Consider the following 18,035-nt stretch of genomic DNA (forward strand, 5'->3'; position numbering starts at 1 on the left):
AAAAAAAATTAAAATTAAAATGAAAACAACAACAACAACAACAAAAAACCCATTTAAGACTGCTGTGGATGGCTTTGATGCTGCCTTCACGTTTCCTGGTAAACTCGTAAAATTGGGCACTTCTTTCTGTCCATACCCACCGTTGGTTGTTACTTCTTGCATAACACTCAAATAAAACTCAAAGGCAAACTGTGACAAATTTAGAGATAGTGTGTGACATGAACATTGTTGCAAACACGCCATACACGCTGAATGAGCGGTGTACTTGATCCAAATTGTGAAAACTCCGACTGCACTTGAAGGCAGCACCGGTGAAGATAAATAGAGGCTCAAGTACTGTATGAAACACTCATCATTGAGGTCCAGTGGAGACATGGCGCAGCTGTGTTGTTGGGGAGACAGCTCCAGTGGACAGTTCGGTCCACCGACAGCCCTCAGCCCGGTGTCCTGGACTGTCCCCGGGGTTATAACCAGCGTCTGCTGCGGGGACCAGCACACTTTATTTCTCACCAGAAATAGACACGTCTTTTCCTGTGGACACAACTCACAGGGACAACTTGGACGAAAGACACCTAGAGATGGACGGACACCTGGTGAGTAAAAAGTCAGCAAGATGATGAACGTAAGAGGAAAATATTGATGTGATATTATCAGAAAGTTATCATCTTTCTGTGAGTGAAAACAGGTCAGCAAAAAAGTTAGCATACATAAATTTATCATGTGTTTTTTTTTTAATGGCTTGACAGTTTTACTTTAGGTCTACCATATAAACGTGTCCACCGCCTAATGAGTTTATTGCATTCAGTCATTGTCATAAACGGAGACTAATCAGCTGAGTGAAGTTTCAGTTTCGTTTCACTCTTGTCAGCTCAGGACATGAAAGTTAACCAGAGGATAACTCATTTTATGTCAAGTTCATGTGCCTGTGAAAAACATTGGACTTTCAGCAATGTGTTGCATCCACGGCTTGGATAGGATCGCTATTTTTTCTTATAGTTAGTTTAATAAACTGCAAATTATAAACAGTGAGGAGGAGTTAATAAAGTAATAGTAAAGGTTGCTCTATAAGCTATTGTATTACTGGATATTCATTTTTGAGGATGTATGTGTGTAGTCCTATGCAAATACTCAGATTAAGCACAACTATGTGAGGATTGTACAGTTTTCTATCACTGTAAATAAACAGTCGACACGGCCAACAAGTTTTTATATGCAAATGGTTAGGTCTGCCTCAGTCTGTCAGATAGGCTATTTGTAAGATCCTTATGATTATGTGTCATGTGTGTTTCTATGTGTGAATCTGAATCGGTCATCCTGTTGTCAGGTCGTGTGGAGGGGCTTGGTGACGTGGTGATGATAGCTTGCGGTCAGGACCACTGTTTGGCCGTGTGTGCATCTGGAAGCGTGTTCTCCTGGGGGGCCAGAGAGGACGGACAACTGGGGATGTTACCGGATTCACTGGCGGGCAACATATTCAGACCAAGGCAAGATCTCAGTCTCTAGAGTAGTAAATCAGTTTACACATTTACAATAAAAGTGCAAAGCTTTTTGACTGACAAATCAACTTGCAGTCGGGTGCCCATACCACTGCCAGGAGGCCTACAAGTGATTCAGGTTGCCTGTGGAAACTCCCATTCTCTGGCGCTGACTAAAGGTAAGACACTGAACACACTGATGACATCATCGTGTCTTTGTGCCAACTCCAGGTTCACAGCTTGTAAAGTTTCATGATGTTTAATGTAATAATGATTTATGTTTATTTTCATGTCACTGTGTCAAATCCTGTCTTCCAGTTCCCTGCAGATATAGTAAAGTAATAATAAAGTTAATTTCTCACTAGGGCAGCTTCAGTCAACATTCAGATTGCAGACCCCCAGGGCACATTCAGAGGACTGCAAGGGATGTTTATGTTCAATAAAACCATATTTTCTGCACTTTTTCCACTTTACAGGAGGAGATGTCTTCTCATGGGGTTTGAACAGTCATGGTCAGCTGGGTTTGGGCAAGAAGGTGTCTTTGCAGTACACACCTGTGCTGGTGTGCGCCCTGTCTGGCGTGGCAGTGACCCATATAGCAGCTGGAGCGACCCATTCTCTGTTCCTCACACTCCCAGGCTTTGTGTACTGCTGTGGGGCCAATAAATATGGCCAGCTGGGACTCAACAGGGTGGATGAGAACGGTACAAAAAGTTACCTTAACTCAGTCACGCACTCATTCACATTAGCAGATTTTACATAGAGGAAATATTGTAATACAAACAAAAAGTAATTCAAAAAGAACCCACACTATTGCCACCATTATATACCCTGCACTTCAGGAGAAAAATGTCTCACTGTTAAGTACATGTTATTTCTATCCCGGTAGAAAGAAATACTTATCGCCATGTGCAAATCTAAGTGTAATACAAAAGTTTATTTTGGTTTCTAGTCTCTATTTTTTTTTATCAATAGAAAAGAAAATATGTTTTCCTACTTAGGGTATAAATAATTGTATATCTGATGGGCTATTTTCTATTATTTTATGAACTACCAAGTTAATTCAAGTTTTAAAATGTATTTTATTTGGTCTACTCTTTTTTTTTATTTATTTTTTTACATGTCATTGTCAATTTGATAAAAATCATTTTTCCATCATCAACAGGCAGGTTTAACATCTGTATGGTGCCGGCCCTCAGGCCTCTCGGTGTCTCCTCCATGACCTGTGGACAGGCTCACACTGCTGTGTTAACAAAGGTACAACACTGATTAACTATCACATTGCGAAGAGGATCAGTGTGAGGTTTTCCTCTTGTGACGTTGTGTGGTGCTGTGATTTCCAGGATGGTAAGGTTTTCACTTTTGGAGACGGAAGCCTTGGTCAGCTCGGTCACAACTCCACCGCTAATGAACTGAGACCCAGACTGGTCGACGGTCTGGACGGACCGGCCACTCAGATTGCATGTGGCAGGTAAAAATGACCACACACACATTTATTTGTATAGCACTTCTCACAGAGAAAACTCACAAAGTGCTTTACGGGATTGAAATACAGAACAATGAAAACATACATGCAATGACACAAAAGTAAAACAGCAGCAGCTGTTGCAGAACTAAATCACAGCAGAACTAAATGAACTGCATTTTATCTAAGGCAGTGTAATTCATTTTGAGAGACTTTAACTAACTTTAACTAAGTATTAGTAAAACGGGTAATCTACCATTACTGTGTAGAATATGTCAGGATTCTTAGCAAAGTCCTAATTGTTTCCCAGGTGTCACACTCTGGTTTTGGGTTCCTCTGGCCAGCTGTGGGCTTTTGGCAATGGGGCCAAAGGTCAAATTGGGACTGGACGCACAGAGAACAGTCTGAGTCCCACTCTGGTTCAATTTCCATGGTCTGTTGATGACGCAGCAACCGTTCCCAGTGGTATGTACTGTATATATGGACACTTTGGTATTGAGTAGATTCTAATGAGCAATGTGTGGATCTGTCGACCCAGGAGATGCACCAAGTAATGGAAAAAGAAGTTTAATCAATTGTAGTAACAAAGCAGTTGGCAGTAAATGATTGAATATTGATGGACGTCAATAGCATATGCTTTATATTAGATACTTAAAGACTAGAATATTTATCTCTAAATCAGATTGTATTGTTTTTTTATTTGTTGAAGCAGATTTGAAAATCACAGCTGGGTGGAATACAAACTTCATTTACTCCTCACCTGCACAGGTAATGTATGAAACTAAAGCCGTTTTCCCATTAAAATTAGCGGCTTGACCCGGGTCTGGTGTTCCCACTGCAAGTCGATCGGAGCCGAGCCGATTAAAGGCGATTTTACGCGACTCGGTGCGCCTTTCCCACTGCCACCAAAAGCCGATTGTTAGCGGGTTTAAACGGGTTTTTTGACCAGTGGGAAAGGGGTATAAGTAAAGACTGGTTACTGGTTTACTGATAACATTGTTTGGACATGTGTGGACTGATATCCATGTGTTTTTAAAGTCCCTGTGCATCACAAGATGTTGCATTGAATTTTCAGTGTATTTTATCATGTGTATTAAGATGACTGCCTTGAAACTTGGGTCTGATTTGTTTCCTTGAAGACAGTGGATCGAGGACAGATAACTGGGCGGCTCGATGAGACAAAACTGCAAAGCTGGCTGTCAATGACACATGGAAATGCAGAAGCAAAGAAGTAATTTCTTCAATTATGTATTTTTGAATAGGAATTATTAATCTCATATTCAGGAACTGTCTTTTTTTGGGCTCTCCCAAAACTTTTCTCTCTTTGTACAACAGAGAAATATCCTTGATGTTTCTGACGGGTTCCAGTCTTGTTGCAAGTTTCACAAAAGCCAAGTAAGTCGTCTGTGTATCGGCTGCTGTTTTCTTTGATGTTTGAGTAGTAAAATCAGTGATAATGATCAGCTGAGAGAAGTATGTTTTAGAATTTGCTTTTGTTTTCAGTGGCTATCCAATGGAAGAGGGTTCCCTTACTGTGGACCTCGAGGCTGCTGACCGAGCTTTTGACCAGCTGCTGACAAAGCCATGGATCAAAGAATCAGTTAAGAAATCCTCGAAATGATTTTTTTTCACACATAATTGTTTTCTGTGTATCCTGCTTGTGGCAAGTTGACTGAATGAGTAAACCTCTCCTGTTATATGCAGTCTGTGTCTACAAGGCTCTTTGGGCATGGACATTTTGTTCAGTAGCCCCTGCTGTAAATCATGTCTATATTACACACAGGTAACGCTCCAGCTCCATATTGATTTGCTTGTTGAATCAATGACTGTCCTGAAATCTGCGGAGGTCCTGCTTATTTTGCTGACGTGCCCCCTTCTTCAAGAGGACGCCAACGTCATGAAGCAGGCGTTGGGTCTGGCGGTCATTCTTGGAAATCTGAATGAGAGAGCTCTGAAGTCACTAAGTAAGCTAAGTAAACAACCACAGCTAGTTGGCTTTTCTTTTTTTTCTTGACCAAAATAAAATATTTTTTACTTCTAAAATAATTTTCATGGAGACTTTTCAAACCACATCTTGAAATGAACAGTACATCATGAATAACACACTATGCTTTTTTTTCTGTAGAAGCCTGGTGGTCTTCCCTGACCCCCTCCATACTGAGAAAACACATCATGGTCTTCAAGAATGCCCTGGCCTTCATGCTACGGAATGGCCTCCTGGCAACTCACAACAGAGGAGTCAAATTGCTGCTGGAAGCCCTCAAACTTCTTTACAAAGTCAGTCTGTTGTGTTTATGTCAACCATCAGTGGCTTTAGTACCAAGTGCTGTACTTTTTAAAGATAAGATTAGACAACATTATATTATATTATATTATATTACAGTTACCAGAGCTGAGAAAACTGTTGTTGGCACTATAAGAGATGTCTATAAAGAAACATTTATTTCTTCATACATTATTTCATCAAAAATATTATTTCTGTTAATACATGTGTTTGTTTACAGGCAAACAAAGCAGGAAGGTCCTACAAAGTCCCACTGAGCACATTTTACGTTGAGGAAATCAATGGTAATGTGCAGCCACTCGACGACGTCACTTTATGGTGGCAATTTTCTCAAGTGGAGGTAAAATCACTTAGGGTAACATCTCAGTGTTTGTCCATTTCTCTTGATAAGCATTCCATTTTAATTTTAGACTGCTTATTACCAAAATAATCTCTTCTTTTCTTCAAGGATGATGACGGGACTCCTGCCATCTTCTGCCGCTACCCATTCCTGTTCACTCTGGTTCAAAAGGTGGCCGTCTTAAACATCCATGCATACATATCGAAGGTACGGTAACATATTAAAGCCCTAGATCATTTTACTGAAGGTCTACATTAACTATAAAGTGTACATTAGTTTTAAAGATGTCATGTATAGTTGCATTGAAACTGTTTTCCATGTGATGGGAGATCTCCTTATAAAGAAGGGTTTTGTCATCACAGGAGACGCATCATTTCATTCATAATCTGGCTTTGTGTTGGCCGGATCAAGCTCTGGTCAACCCTCTGGACTCGCCTCCCGCCCCGATCTTCCAGCTAACCCTGAGACGGACGCACCTCATCGAGGACACCTTCAGACAGCTCGGTGCAGCCGACCACGGTGCCTTCAAAAAGGAGCTTGTGGTAAACATGCTGTCAAAAATGTTGTCAGCTTTAGTGTTTGGGGACTAAATCTGGTGACTTTGGTCTCCAGGGAAAGTGCTACAGCCGACTCACAAGAGACAAGAACAGTTGTGGCAGCAGAGGCCAAGATATTCTTAGGTTTTTGCCCACTGTAGAATAACAATGCTGGATCCTACATTTCCCATAATGCAACTTGTAAGTCTAGTCTTTAGGATAGGGTGCTTCTAGTTTTTTTTATTTTTTTTATGTACATAAGATAGTAATGGGAGTGAAATAATTTAAGATAAGATGCAAAGGAGATTCAAATTTGACACAGCAGCATAACAGGAAAAAGCTGAAAGCTGATCAGTAAATCATTTGTTTAAAAATAATTATTCTTTTCTCCTTAGGTGCAGTTTGTGGATGAGAGAAAGATGATGAACGTCCACAAAAGGGACTTCTTCCTCCATGTTTTTGATGAGCTTGTGGCACCAGAGTCTGAAATGTTCATGTACAACGAGAAGAAGACTCTACTCTGGTTCCCTCCCAGTGTAAGACCATCAACTTTTTGCACATCCTAATCCTTTGGTTAAAGCCAGTACAAAAACTGTCTTTGTACATTCATTTAGCATTGTTTTATATAAACTTTGTGAACTTGTGAATTTACACATGTACTTGCCAAACAGCCAAAAGTGGAAGAGAAGAATTACTTCCTGTTCGGTGTTCTGTGTGGCCTGGCTCTTTACAACCACAACGTTGTCCACCTGCCCTTCCCACTGGTTCTCTTCAAGAAGCTTGTCAGGGTCAAACCCTCAATGGACGACATGAAGGAGTTTGACCCTGTTATGGCAGAGTAAGATGTTTTTTAAATGCAAAACTGAATGGCTTTAGTTGAAAAACAAAATCATTTAAAATCACAAACACTTTCTGTCATACACACACTAAACACCAGTACATTCTCTAACTTTACAGCCGTGATTCAAAACGCTTGATATTCATCGTTTACAGGTCATGACTATGGTTTATATTATAGTCTTCTTCAATGTTGTCTGTGCCTTCAGGTCCTGGCGGTGCATGTTGGAGGACTACACTCCTGATGTCGTCAGTGAACTGGAAATTCCTTACACAGTACGTTAAAAAAATCACCGTTAAACTAACGGCCAGTGATATTTAATACGCAGATTGTTTCAGTCTAAATGTGATTATTATTTAAATACAGGCGATCTGGGACAGTGAGGATGTTGAGCTTGATCCAAGAGAAGCCGGAAAACTGGTCACAGGCTCAAACAGGTTTGTTTATCCTGGAATTTCTGTATGTGACAATTTGGACAGATTTACAACTTGTCTGTTTTTCACAACATGTGAAATATTTTATAATGGCCTCTTATCTTTTCGTCATTTTATACTGTGTAATATTGACTGACACATAATATCCAGCCTCCCAAATGTACAAATAAACCGTCCTTTGCTGCCATCTACTGTAGCAGTTGAAGTAGGTGTGTGATGTGTGACCACTTGTAAAGACAAAAGAAATAATGATAAACATCACCAACTTAACTACGTGTTACAAATAGTAAAAACAATTTGCACAGCTTCTCAGAACAGTGTCAGCATTTGATGTTGTGCCTTCATTTCTCTTCATAGGAGAGAGTACGTAGCTGCTTTCGTCAACCATGCCTTCAACAAGTCAGTGGAGGGTGTGTTTGAGGCGTTCAAGAGAGGCTTTTTCAAAGTGTGCGAGATGAACGTGGTGGATTTCTTCCAGCCGGAGGAGTTGCAGGCGGTGATGGTGGGGCAAGAAAACTACGACTGGGAGGTGTTCAAGCAGGTCTGTTGATAATCACCAGACTGCATTTGAGTCTTGAGGACGGTTGGGAATGTAGTAAAGACAAACAAATTCATAATGTTTCATGTTTCGCAATTGGATATTAAGAAATACATCTGGACAAACAAAACAAGATTACATTTTTTATGTCCATTAGCTTCAGAATATATACATTACATCACTTACTGGGGTTAGAGACATGAAACTTGAGAGGTGGAAGATATGCCGTGAGCAGGAACTATTTAAAGTTCAAAGACGTCATCCAGGACTTGTTAGACTTGCAAGTCAGCTCCCAAATAGCACCCAGCCCCATATGCCAAATAACCCTTTATCAGTTTCACTGTCCGTCTATGCATTCTGTTTTCATGTGCAGGTTTGTTAACAGAACAGCTTTGATTGCAATATTACCAGTAATTAAAGATAAGATAAGATAATCCTTTATTTTTCCCACGGTGTCCAGGTTGTCCAGATTATGTTGTGAACTTCAAGGCTTTCAAGGTTTGCAACTTTCAAAGTGTGGACTGAAGTGATTTTAAAACAGTTCCCCTCCACAGCACCATTAATACACAATTAAGCTTTGACGGAGAAAATAAGGATGATTTAAAGATGCCTGTCTATAGCACATTTCAAGTCTTTATGAACCAAAATGAACTAAAGTCAGTGGTTGAATCAGTACATTAAAGCTGTTGTTGGGTTTCTCTTTAGATGTGGTAATTTTTGTTTTTTTCCAAACAGAACACAGTTTATGAAGGAGACTATCACGCTGAGCATCCAAACATCATTCTCTTCTGGGAGGCATTTGAGAATCTGACAGCAGAGGAAAAGAAAAAATTCTTTCGTATGTATCGTACATAATTGTGCTTAGTATCACTCACATTATTGACTTCACTAAATGATTCTCCATTATCTCTAAATGATGAACGCCGTTGTCTCCAGTGTTCCTCACAGGCTGCGACCGGGTGCCCTTCCAGGGTATGCAGAGCATCACGATGACAGTCGCCGTCCTGCCCAACGCCACAGAACGCCATTTGCCAGAATCCCTCACCTGCCATTGTCTTTTACTGCTGCCCATGTACCAGAGATACCCGGTGGACAGGACGATGCAGACCAGGCTGCGTCAGGCCATTAATCACAACAGAGGCTTCTGGAAAAAAGATGACACTAGAGGCTGAAGTGAAAGTACCTTCTAAAAAGTATCTGGCTTTGAGTTAGCTTTTTTGTGTTGCTATGTGCTGCTGTTTTATCTCCATAAAAGAAGTTGTATTTTGAGATCCTTGGTACTGTTATTTACCATGTTAGAACTTAATAGAAGTAGCCCAGTAGTGGTCATTTAGTTGGGTGAAAAACTGGGCAGTTGTACAATGTAGTTGCCATTAAAATCCTGTTCCTGTTCTTAATGCTAGCACATGTTAAATGTTACTCCCAGTGTTTCCATAGATTCATTTTGTTTTGGTGTGTTACAAATAAAAATTTGTCGGAAACACTGAAAAGAATTTTATATTAAAATCTGACCCACTCTATACATGGGCCAAGCACATTTTGTAAAAATCACTTGCACTGACCACAAAGATTATGTGAAGGAAATGATGGACCAAAACCAAAAGTAAGATCAGCAGTTCAACACTGCTTTGCATCACGGCTACGCCTCATTATGCTACTTGTCACTTTTTATTATAAAATCTAAATTAGCATTAAGAATTTGTTCTTTAAGTGTTCATGTTCATTCTTTTTTTCTGCTGTGTATGCTTTGATAACCAAACAATAAATGTTGTCTGTTTAAATGTTGTTTTGTGAAGTGCAGGATTTAAAAACACACACACACACACACACACACACACACACACACACACACCACACAGACCATCTTATATTAAACAACAGGGCCCAGTTGTTTCCTGAAATATTTCATTTCTTACCAAAGAGACTACTACAGAAATTACCTTTTATGAAATCAATGTAGGTAAGACTGGAATTTAAAATGGATGATTTAATGAAAATTATTATTATTATTATTGTTGTGTGACCAAATGCAATGCAAATTTAGCTGCAACAGTTTGCTTAAAACAAACAAAATCACACGCTTAACATTAATGAGCACAAAGCACTCAACTCACACTTGATGCCTCTGTAAGTCAGTTTTTATTCATCAGTGATCATATGGTTTCAGTGGCTGAATGTCTTCAGCACATTAACAGTCAGGGCTCGGATCCACTCATTATTAGTAATTACTTAAAAAAAAATATTTTCTTAATAGAATCAGTCGTTCTGAGCTGAACAGTTCTTATTTGAATGAGCACTTGATTAAACTTTTTTTTTATTATTATTATTGGCACATCAGTAAACCGAGAAGCATTTTTACCATTAATCAATAATAAGTTTCATTTGAGAAGAATGACAAAAGAAGATCCTGAATTTTGAAATGTTTCCTGAATGAACTGAAATGACTGTGTATCCTACCCTGTTTGGAGTTAACATTGGTTCATAAATAAAAGCATAGACAGCACATTTCATAGTGACACTGGATGATTCACGAGCACATGAAAGCACAAAAGCGCATTAAAATATTTCAAGTATCTCAAAGAGGCTAAAACAGTTTTCACAGAACAGACCATCTCTTCTCTTCCCTTTCTTTATTCCACATGACTTTCAATATGAAAAGCAGAAAATAATTTACTCGGTTTTTAAAGGATATCAAAAGCTGTCTCATCGTGAGGTCTACGCCTTATTGTCACTGTAGCTTCTGATATTTCTGGTGAAGAGTTTTTAGGCAGCAAAGCTCATACAAAAGATGAAAAAACAGATAAAATGGAGGTTATGCTACTCCTTCACTTACAGACCTATGTAAGATGATCCCTGTTACCAGATCCAACATTGACAACAATGGTGTGGGACCTTTCTCAGATCACAAAAAGGAGTCATTCCAGTCGAAAAACATCCAAGCAGAGCCACTTGATCACTTAGAAACCTGGATTTCAGCTCTGTGTTTACACATTAAGTGGACGGCTCGTGTGAGGTTAGTGTGCTTTTCCTTCTGGCGGCTCAGAAACATCACTTGTGAGATATCAGACGAACAATAATACTTCTGCTATACACAAACATATGTACTTAAATATTCCTAAAAAAGATAATTAACAAATAATTACACTTTATAGAAAAAAACAACAACTTAAAGCCACTTACTCATGCTACAAATTCTTGAAGATACAACGTTGAAAAAAACAAAAAAAAGAAAGAAAGAAAGAAAAGGCATTACTAATGACATGGGGCTGTGCTGTGACAGAGAGAGCATTAAAGCCTCACAACTTCTTGTAGACGTCTTGTAGCATGTGTTGTTTTGGTCCATGCATACACGGACTGAGTCTTGTGAATGTGTTGTTCTGTCTTAACGTCTGGGAGGTGATGGGATATCCAGACGACTGTTGTGTGCTTTATCCAGTCCAGGTTCCTTGATGTGTGGTTTTTTTTTCTCTATATTTCATTTTGCGATGGCATTTAGATAGCCAAGTCCGTGAGTGTGTGTGTTCTGAGTTTTATCTGATGAGGTGGTATGTGAGCCAGTACATGAAGATGGGCTGTGCCCCTGCTATGGACATGGTGAGGTACATCCTCAGCTGATTCCTGGCTCCTCTCACCAACCTCCCCTCCGCTGCCGCCTCGGATAACAGCTTCAGACGCAGAGTGCGGATCTGAGGGGAGAATATATGCTTAGTTAAGATGTCAAGCGAGCAAGACACGTGCAAACATGACCAGTCAATACAGTATATTGTACCTCTGGGATTTCTGGATATAGCTGACTAATTAACTCTTTATCAGCTGATAAAGCTTCTCTACTCACCATAAAGACAAAGATGGCTGCACAGCACCACAGTAGAGAGAGATAATACGCTGGTTTCCCAAACATCAGGCCTGATACTACACCCACAATCATCCTAAAGATCACACACACACAGTCACAGGTTAGGTATGACAGACAAAGCAATCTTAGCAATGTTCAGGGAAAGCTGATTAAACAACTGAGAAAAATGAGGAAATGCAGCACTGGATGAGTCACACATACCCAACATATTTGTAGCCAGAAAATGCCAGCAAGTCTATGGTGGTGAGGTCTGTGTTTACGGTCACAAGGTAGAGAGAGAGCAGTACTGCCAGGACTTCCATTATTAACCACACCAATGCTGAGCTGGCCTGAACTCCCAGCAGCTCTGGGGAAAACCTGACGGGTGCACAACAGTACATGCATGAATATAGAATGAACTGTGTAGTCTGTCATCGTGTGAGGTGGACATCTTCCTGGCAAAGAGATATGCTGTGCATGTACTGACCTGTTCTGTGTGCCGAGGGCCAGCCCAGCCACCAGGACGTACGTGATGAAGCCCATGGCAGGAATGTAAAGATCGGGAGCGTTCACATCAAAGCGTGGAGCCACAGGAGTGTCCTGCTGGTAGCTCACCTCCCAGTTCTATAAAACATATGATTACACATTTAAAGGTCTAAATTCAGGGACTGGAGGTGTGTAGTACTTCACAGGTAAATACATAAATATTGTATCTACAGTATAACTATATATAAAAAATATTAAGTTCACATATCAATAAACGATCTACAGAATTATAACTTGTTAATGTGTAAATACTAAATATTCAAGACATGGAGTAAAGGAGGAGGAGTATACACAGGAGTATAACTGTAGTCCAGTTTACTTTTTCAAGGAATCTGAACTCCAAGAGCATTTTTCAAATGCATGTGATCAACTTTACCTCTGCCAAGCAGAAATCCTGACAGAATAATTTAGATTGCGAAGGTGAAAGCAGACTTACCTGATGCATGTAAGGGAAAACAAGAAGGCCCAGCTTCTTCCCCACGTACACCGTGTCCACAGCAAAGTAGTATTTAAGCTTAGAAATTGGGATGAACCTGTCGAGCTGAAATGAGCAAGCACACAGCCGTACGCAGACACGTTATTATTTGCATATCTATTTGAGTATGCTATCATTCTTTTTTTGTTGTTGAGGATAGTCTTACATTCTTATCCACCATTTCCCTCCCCTGTGATGCCAATGAGCTGCCATACGCCATGGCCAAGTTAGACATGGGGTCTGACAGGAGGGACTGTCCAGAAAAGCCTGCTGCTTGAGGCCCACTCGGTTGGTTCCTGCCAACATGTCAAGAAAATACATCAACTGAAAGAACATGGTGATGCATGTGCAAACCTAATAAAAACATATAATCAAATCTATTGCAAGGAGATAGTTACATGATGTTGTTATCGTATCGTTTCAAATAGTTTAATTTAATCTAAGAGAGCGTGATTTGATTGACTGACAAAAGCAGCCTGTGTTTCCTGGACCATGGCAACTTTCCACAACTGCAGGATCGATAGTGAGTCTGGATTCATGCTCGAAACTGAGCTGCTGTTTTTGTATCAACTGCTCTTGACTCAGCAATTCAATATCTGGCAAGGCTCCCACCTGTAGCCTGACTGTGATCCAGCCCCAGCTGCACTGGTATCCTCAAACAGCTGGCTGCCATCTGAGCCATCCACCGAACTGTTCCTCAGACGCATGTCAGGCTCTGGAAGACATGAGAGAATGGAAACAGATACATCAAACAAAAGGACTAAAGTGATGTGAATGTTGAATCACTTGAATTTTTTTGGCTGATGCATACAAATAGCAGAATTAGTAAAGCAAGCAAATGCAGCACAAGTCAAGAGGAATTTGAAGAAATCAAATACATTTGTGGTTCTTTACTGGTAATCAGATTAAGGGACATTTGCGACCACTAAGACAGGAACAATGGTTACCCTGTGGATGATTGACAGATTTTCTTTTTGGTGTCTAACCAATGTTGCATGCAATACTGACATTAGCCACTTTGCAGTGTGCTTAGTGTAAGTGTTTGAGTCTACTGTTCACCATAACAACACTGAAATCACCCACTTGTGTGACCATAGTGTAGAAAGACTTTGGCAATCATATAATCTCAAAACTACTTAGAAGCTGGTACACAAATGTCTAGCCGGTCACACACTGCCCTGTGCAGGAGAAAGAGCTCTTTATAAACCAATCCTAGAGGAAGGAAATCAATTGATCACGTACTTATCACGAGAACAGATTTCATCATCCTGAGGAGCCACAGACAGTCACAGTTCAGAGCCAAGTTCCCTGTCATGCTTGACGACTCAAGTATGTCAGATATTACGTTATAGCCTATATATAAGACGCGCACACCTTTTTAAAAACACATAAAATATGACTAATAGCTGTCCAAGTGAGCCTACAACAATAGCGTCTGCCTTGGCTCTGGTAGCAGAAAGGCAAATGTGTCCTCGAGTCCTCAGGGCTTGTTTACATTTTGGTGGTGTATTGATAGTCTGCGGAGGTTCTCGTTTCATGGATCATCATCTCTGAGGTAACGTTAAGAAATTGATATGAGGAGTTAAAACCATTATTGACCCGTAAAAAACACTATTCATTCTGGCTTAGAGGTAATTTATGACTCAAATATATCACATCTCACAAACCTCAGACTGAAACTGAGGAGCAGGAGCTAACATACTTAGATCGACACGAATCTTTATAAATCACAAAAGTTTAGGTTAAGTTGTCTTGTAAAAAAATGCCCCACAGTCACTTTACACACAAACTTCAACACAGACTGGGTAGAGAAAAGACGCCGATAAAGTAGATAGGACTACGGATATCCAGTTGACCTAAATTAGCTTGTTTGTTAGCAGTGTTGACTTAGCTACGTGCTAATTAGTTGCTTTTAGGCAAACTGTAACGTTAGGCTGCTAATGCCGATTCATTTAGCTAACATAGTGTTCCGCGTTGGTGGACTTTAATTGCACATTTCGGTGTCGGTGTTTTGACCAGTTGTTTGCCGCTAGTGTGTGTGTGAGAGAGCACCGAGTTAGCATCACGTTTCAGTTTCGTTTACGTTGCACTTCAGAAAGCTAGCAGTGCGCGTGCAGCCGGCGACAGTTAAAAAGCTGATTCGAACGATGAGGTCACGTACGTAACTTACGCTGTCTGAACCCACTCTGAGCTGCAGTGTAATCCATTGGTACTGACTCAGCGGTAGCAGCGGTCGGTAGATAAAAAATAACAACAGACTCCACCTAGAAGCAGTTGGCACTAGATAGCAAGCTGCTCAGGGAAGTTGGAGTCATTCATAAAATGTATACGGAAGTAAACGCTTCCTACTTCTTCTTCTTGTTCCGGGTTTCATGGCAACTTGACGTCGCATTGCTGCCTCCTTCTGGAGGTAGCCTTCCTCAGAAAGTGTGGTCCTTTTTAATTTGACCTCTATATACCTCTACTGTCTCTACACTTTATTTGCTAGAACCCCCCGCCCCCTTTTTGTAACACCTTTACGTTACCTTTACTGTTTGTTCCTTTTCTTTGGCCATACTTTGTTTTTGGTTCTCTATTGTTTTTCCACTTCATCTACTTTTCTCCACACTTTTTCTGAATTTGAAGATTGTGTTAATCTCTTCTGTTTTCTGCTTCTTTGTTTCCAAAAGTACCCAAATATGCTACAGAATCCATGTAAATGTGATATTTTTTCCTCTCTTTTCTTTTTCTTTTTGTATTTTTGGGCACTTTGCCTTTAATTGACAGAACAGTTGAGATAGACAGAGAGAGGGTAAAAGACTCATGCACCAGTGGAATCGCTGCAGTGAGGACTTTAGCCTAGATAGCCTCTAGGGCGCCCGCTCAACCCAGTGACCTATTGCCTACAACACCCCATGTAATGATCACTTCTTGAATTAGTTGGAGAGTTGTTTTGGATGATCTCATCTCCTCAACCCTGGTCTAACACCATAAGCACTGCAAATAGTTCCACTGCATTGTTACTCAGCCAGTGCAGTTTTTGAATACATTTTTGGTCTGACCTTATAAGACTTACTGGCGGTAGGCCTATGTCAGAATAAAGTCCTTGGAATGTAGTTGAGTAGCCTATAGACTTTACAGTAAGGTTGTTTGAAAATTATCATTTGACAACATTACAGTTAAACTACATTCATATTTTGTGCTATTTCAACTACTTTTTGGGTAATTTTTTGTAGTTTAACTACTCAATTTACAAACTACAATTTTGGCCAATTTTTTGGTAACACTTTACAATAAGGGTCCCTTAAGTAACGTTAGTTAATAAATTATTAAGCATTAATGAACTGTTTACAGATATATTAACAATCATTATTATTATGTATTACTTAGGATTAGGAAACACATTAATTAATGTAGCCTATTAGTAAGCAGTAGGCTAATGTTTTCTACTCAAAATTAGTTAATAAATTATTAAGTAATAATAAAAGTTGAATAGTAATTAGTTATCATTATGTATGCATTACTCAGCATTAATTAACACATTCGTACATTAATGCTTAATAATGTACTAACTAACGTTAATTAAGGCACCCTTATTGTAAAGTGTTAAGCTACTTTTTTAGCTGTACTTTTACAAACTACATTTCTCCAGGTGTAGAAATGTAGTTTTACAATCTACGCATGCAAAGCTTCCCCAATATCAGTTCAACCATGGCATACCATTTTCAAAGGGGAATGCAAGGAAATGCTTTATATTCAGGTGCTGTACAACCAGTGACCCAGACCATGTACAGAGGTAATTTGCCATTTCTCACCTATTCTAATATTTAGTTTATACAGCTATGCTTCAGTTTATAATGTTTGACCATTGTTTTTTCCTATTTCACCCTTCATCCTGTCTCATGTAGGATGTAGGATGATGGCTGGTGGGTTCGAATCCAGAATCCTCTTTCTGTGAGGCAGTGCAAACCACTGCACCACTGTGCCGCCAAAAAGAAAATCTGCCATACAATAAAACAGATTACCTCTGCACTTCATGATCAGCATGCTAAAGAAGAGTTGAAAAGAGCTGACCAAAGAATTCACATCCACATGTCAGACCTGCCCAGCAAACAAACTAAGATTTTGGCAGATAAAGATCCATACATTTTCTTAGGAGACCAAAGCAGAGTGGATACTGGTGGATACTGGAGAGAGACAAATCTTCAAATTAATGCTAGTAATGGACTGTACATAGGAAACTATTTACTGTAACACGCTATCAGTGTTTTTGTATGCAGCTTGTTTTGCATCAGTATACTACTGTTGTTGTATAACTATCCCTTGCCTGGTATTTTGTATTTCTTTAAAGGATTTCGCCTGGTATTTTGTATTTCTTTAAAGGATTTTTATATAAATTTTGTTGTGCGTGCGATCTCTCTACAACACAATGTTTTATTTCTCACAAGAGACGTAGAGCCCGCACACCAGTACTCCGTTTCAGACTTTTATTATTAAAAGAACAACGTTTCGATGTGCGGGCTCTATGTCTCTCTACTGTTGCTCTATATTAAGCCCCGCACCCACAGCGATGTGCGTATAGCCAAAGCCACTTTCTTATTTTTCACAACAAACAGCACACAAAAGAAGAAAAAGTGCACCGTGCAACCAGACAAAAATCAGCTTTTGAAAGTTAGTCATCCGTTTGTATGCATGTCTAAAAGTGCCTTTCATAGCTATGAAGACGTTAAAGTAGTTTTTTCTTTTTTATGCCAAAGAACTGTTGTAGACAGATGGGAAGTGGATGCGCTGTAAAGAACTGTACATAAGAAGAGACACAGAAACACTGCAGGCAGATTCTCTGACAGACGGTAGCCTACTCCTGTATAATACACTTATAAAGCATATAAATTTACAAATTATGACGGGGAAAGGGTTCAATAACTATGTGTGGAAATATTTAATTTCAAAATATAAATTTTTTATTGTCTCCCTGTCCATGTTTTATGTTAGTTTTGACTTTATATCACTGTCTGTGCTGACATCTGGACTCCCCCCCTCAGGTGAAATGACCATCTCTGTTTAAGTGGACAGTACAGTGCACACAAGAAGAACCACAGATTGTTCTAACACAGCCCAGCCAAACGTACACGTGTACGTACACATGTGAGATAATGACTGTAAGCCACAAAAATATACAGTCATTATCTCACCGTCAGTTTTAAAACACACACATACAAACCAGAATGGAGACTATTTTCAGAGGGTTTTCTCATGCAGTAGTAATTCCTCCCAAGGCCAGAGACTACAA

General features: G+C 39.8%; 2 protein-coding genes across 4 annotated transcripts; one reads left to right on the forward strand and one right to left on the reverse strand.

Annotated features, from left to right (window-relative positions):
* The first annotated feature begins 371 nt into the window (after positions 1 to 371).
* Positions 372 to 9,663, forward strand: LOC310996414 (putative E3 ubiquitin-protein ligase HERC6). 2 transcript variants are annotated; one of them, XM_083985795.1, is made up of 23 exons: positions 372 to 593; positions 1,325 to 1,484; positions 1,572 to 1,654; positions 1,952 to 2,179; positions 2,641 to 2,732; positions 2,819 to 2,946; positions 3,251 to 3,405; positions 3,650 to 3,708; positions 4,080 to 4,171; positions 4,276 to 4,335; positions 4,444 to 4,540; positions 4,724 to 4,904; positions 5,066 to 5,217; positions 5,445 to 5,564; positions 5,673 to 5,771; positions 5,927 to 6,106; positions 6,496 to 6,636; positions 6,772 to 6,938; positions 7,147 to 7,213; positions 7,305 to 7,375; positions 7,730 to 7,913; positions 8,646 to 8,748; positions 8,847 to 9,663. In XM_083985795.1, exons 1-23 carry the CDS (start codon positions 374 to 376, stop codon positions 9,080 to 9,082), a joined length of 3,075 nt encoding a protein of 1,024 aa, XP_083841921.1. In that variant the 5' UTR covers positions 372 to 373; the 3' UTR covers positions 9,083 to 9,663. The 2 variants fall into 2 exon arrangements, with proteins under 2 accessions (XP_083841921.1, XP_083841922.1); XM_083985796.1 differs by having other exon boundaries at positions 3,653 to 3,708.
* Positions 9,664 to 10,047: 384 nt separating this feature from the next.
* Positions 10,048 to 15,077, reverse strand: yif1b (Yip1 interacting factor homolog B). Of its 2 annotated transcripts, none has more exons than XM_083984296.1 (8): positions 14,928 to 15,077; positions 13,379 to 13,481; positions 12,933 to 13,062; positions 12,728 to 12,832; positions 12,233 to 12,369; positions 11,968 to 12,123; positions 11,746 to 11,839; positions 10,048 to 11,596 (listed from the first exon to the last, which is right to left on the reverse strand). In XM_083984296.1, the coding sequence occupies exons 1-8, from the start codon at positions 14,971 to 14,973 to the stop codon at positions 11,441 to 11,443; spliced, it is 927 nt and encodes a 308-aa protein (XP_083840422.1). In that variant the 5' UTR covers positions 14,974 to 15,077; the 3' UTR covers positions 10,048 to 11,440. The 2 variants fall into 2 exon arrangements, with proteins under 2 accessions (XP_083840422.1, XP_083840423.1); XM_083984297.1 differs by having other exon boundaries at positions 14,937 to 15,076.
* Positions 15,078 to 18,035: the final 2,958 nt, after the last annotated feature.

This window comes from Trachurus trachurus (assembly GCF_905171665.1).
Source record: "Trachurus trachurus genome assembly, chromosome: 13".
NCBI lineage: Eukaryota > Metazoa > Chordata > Actinopteri > Carangiformes > Carangidae > Trachurus > Trachurus trachurus.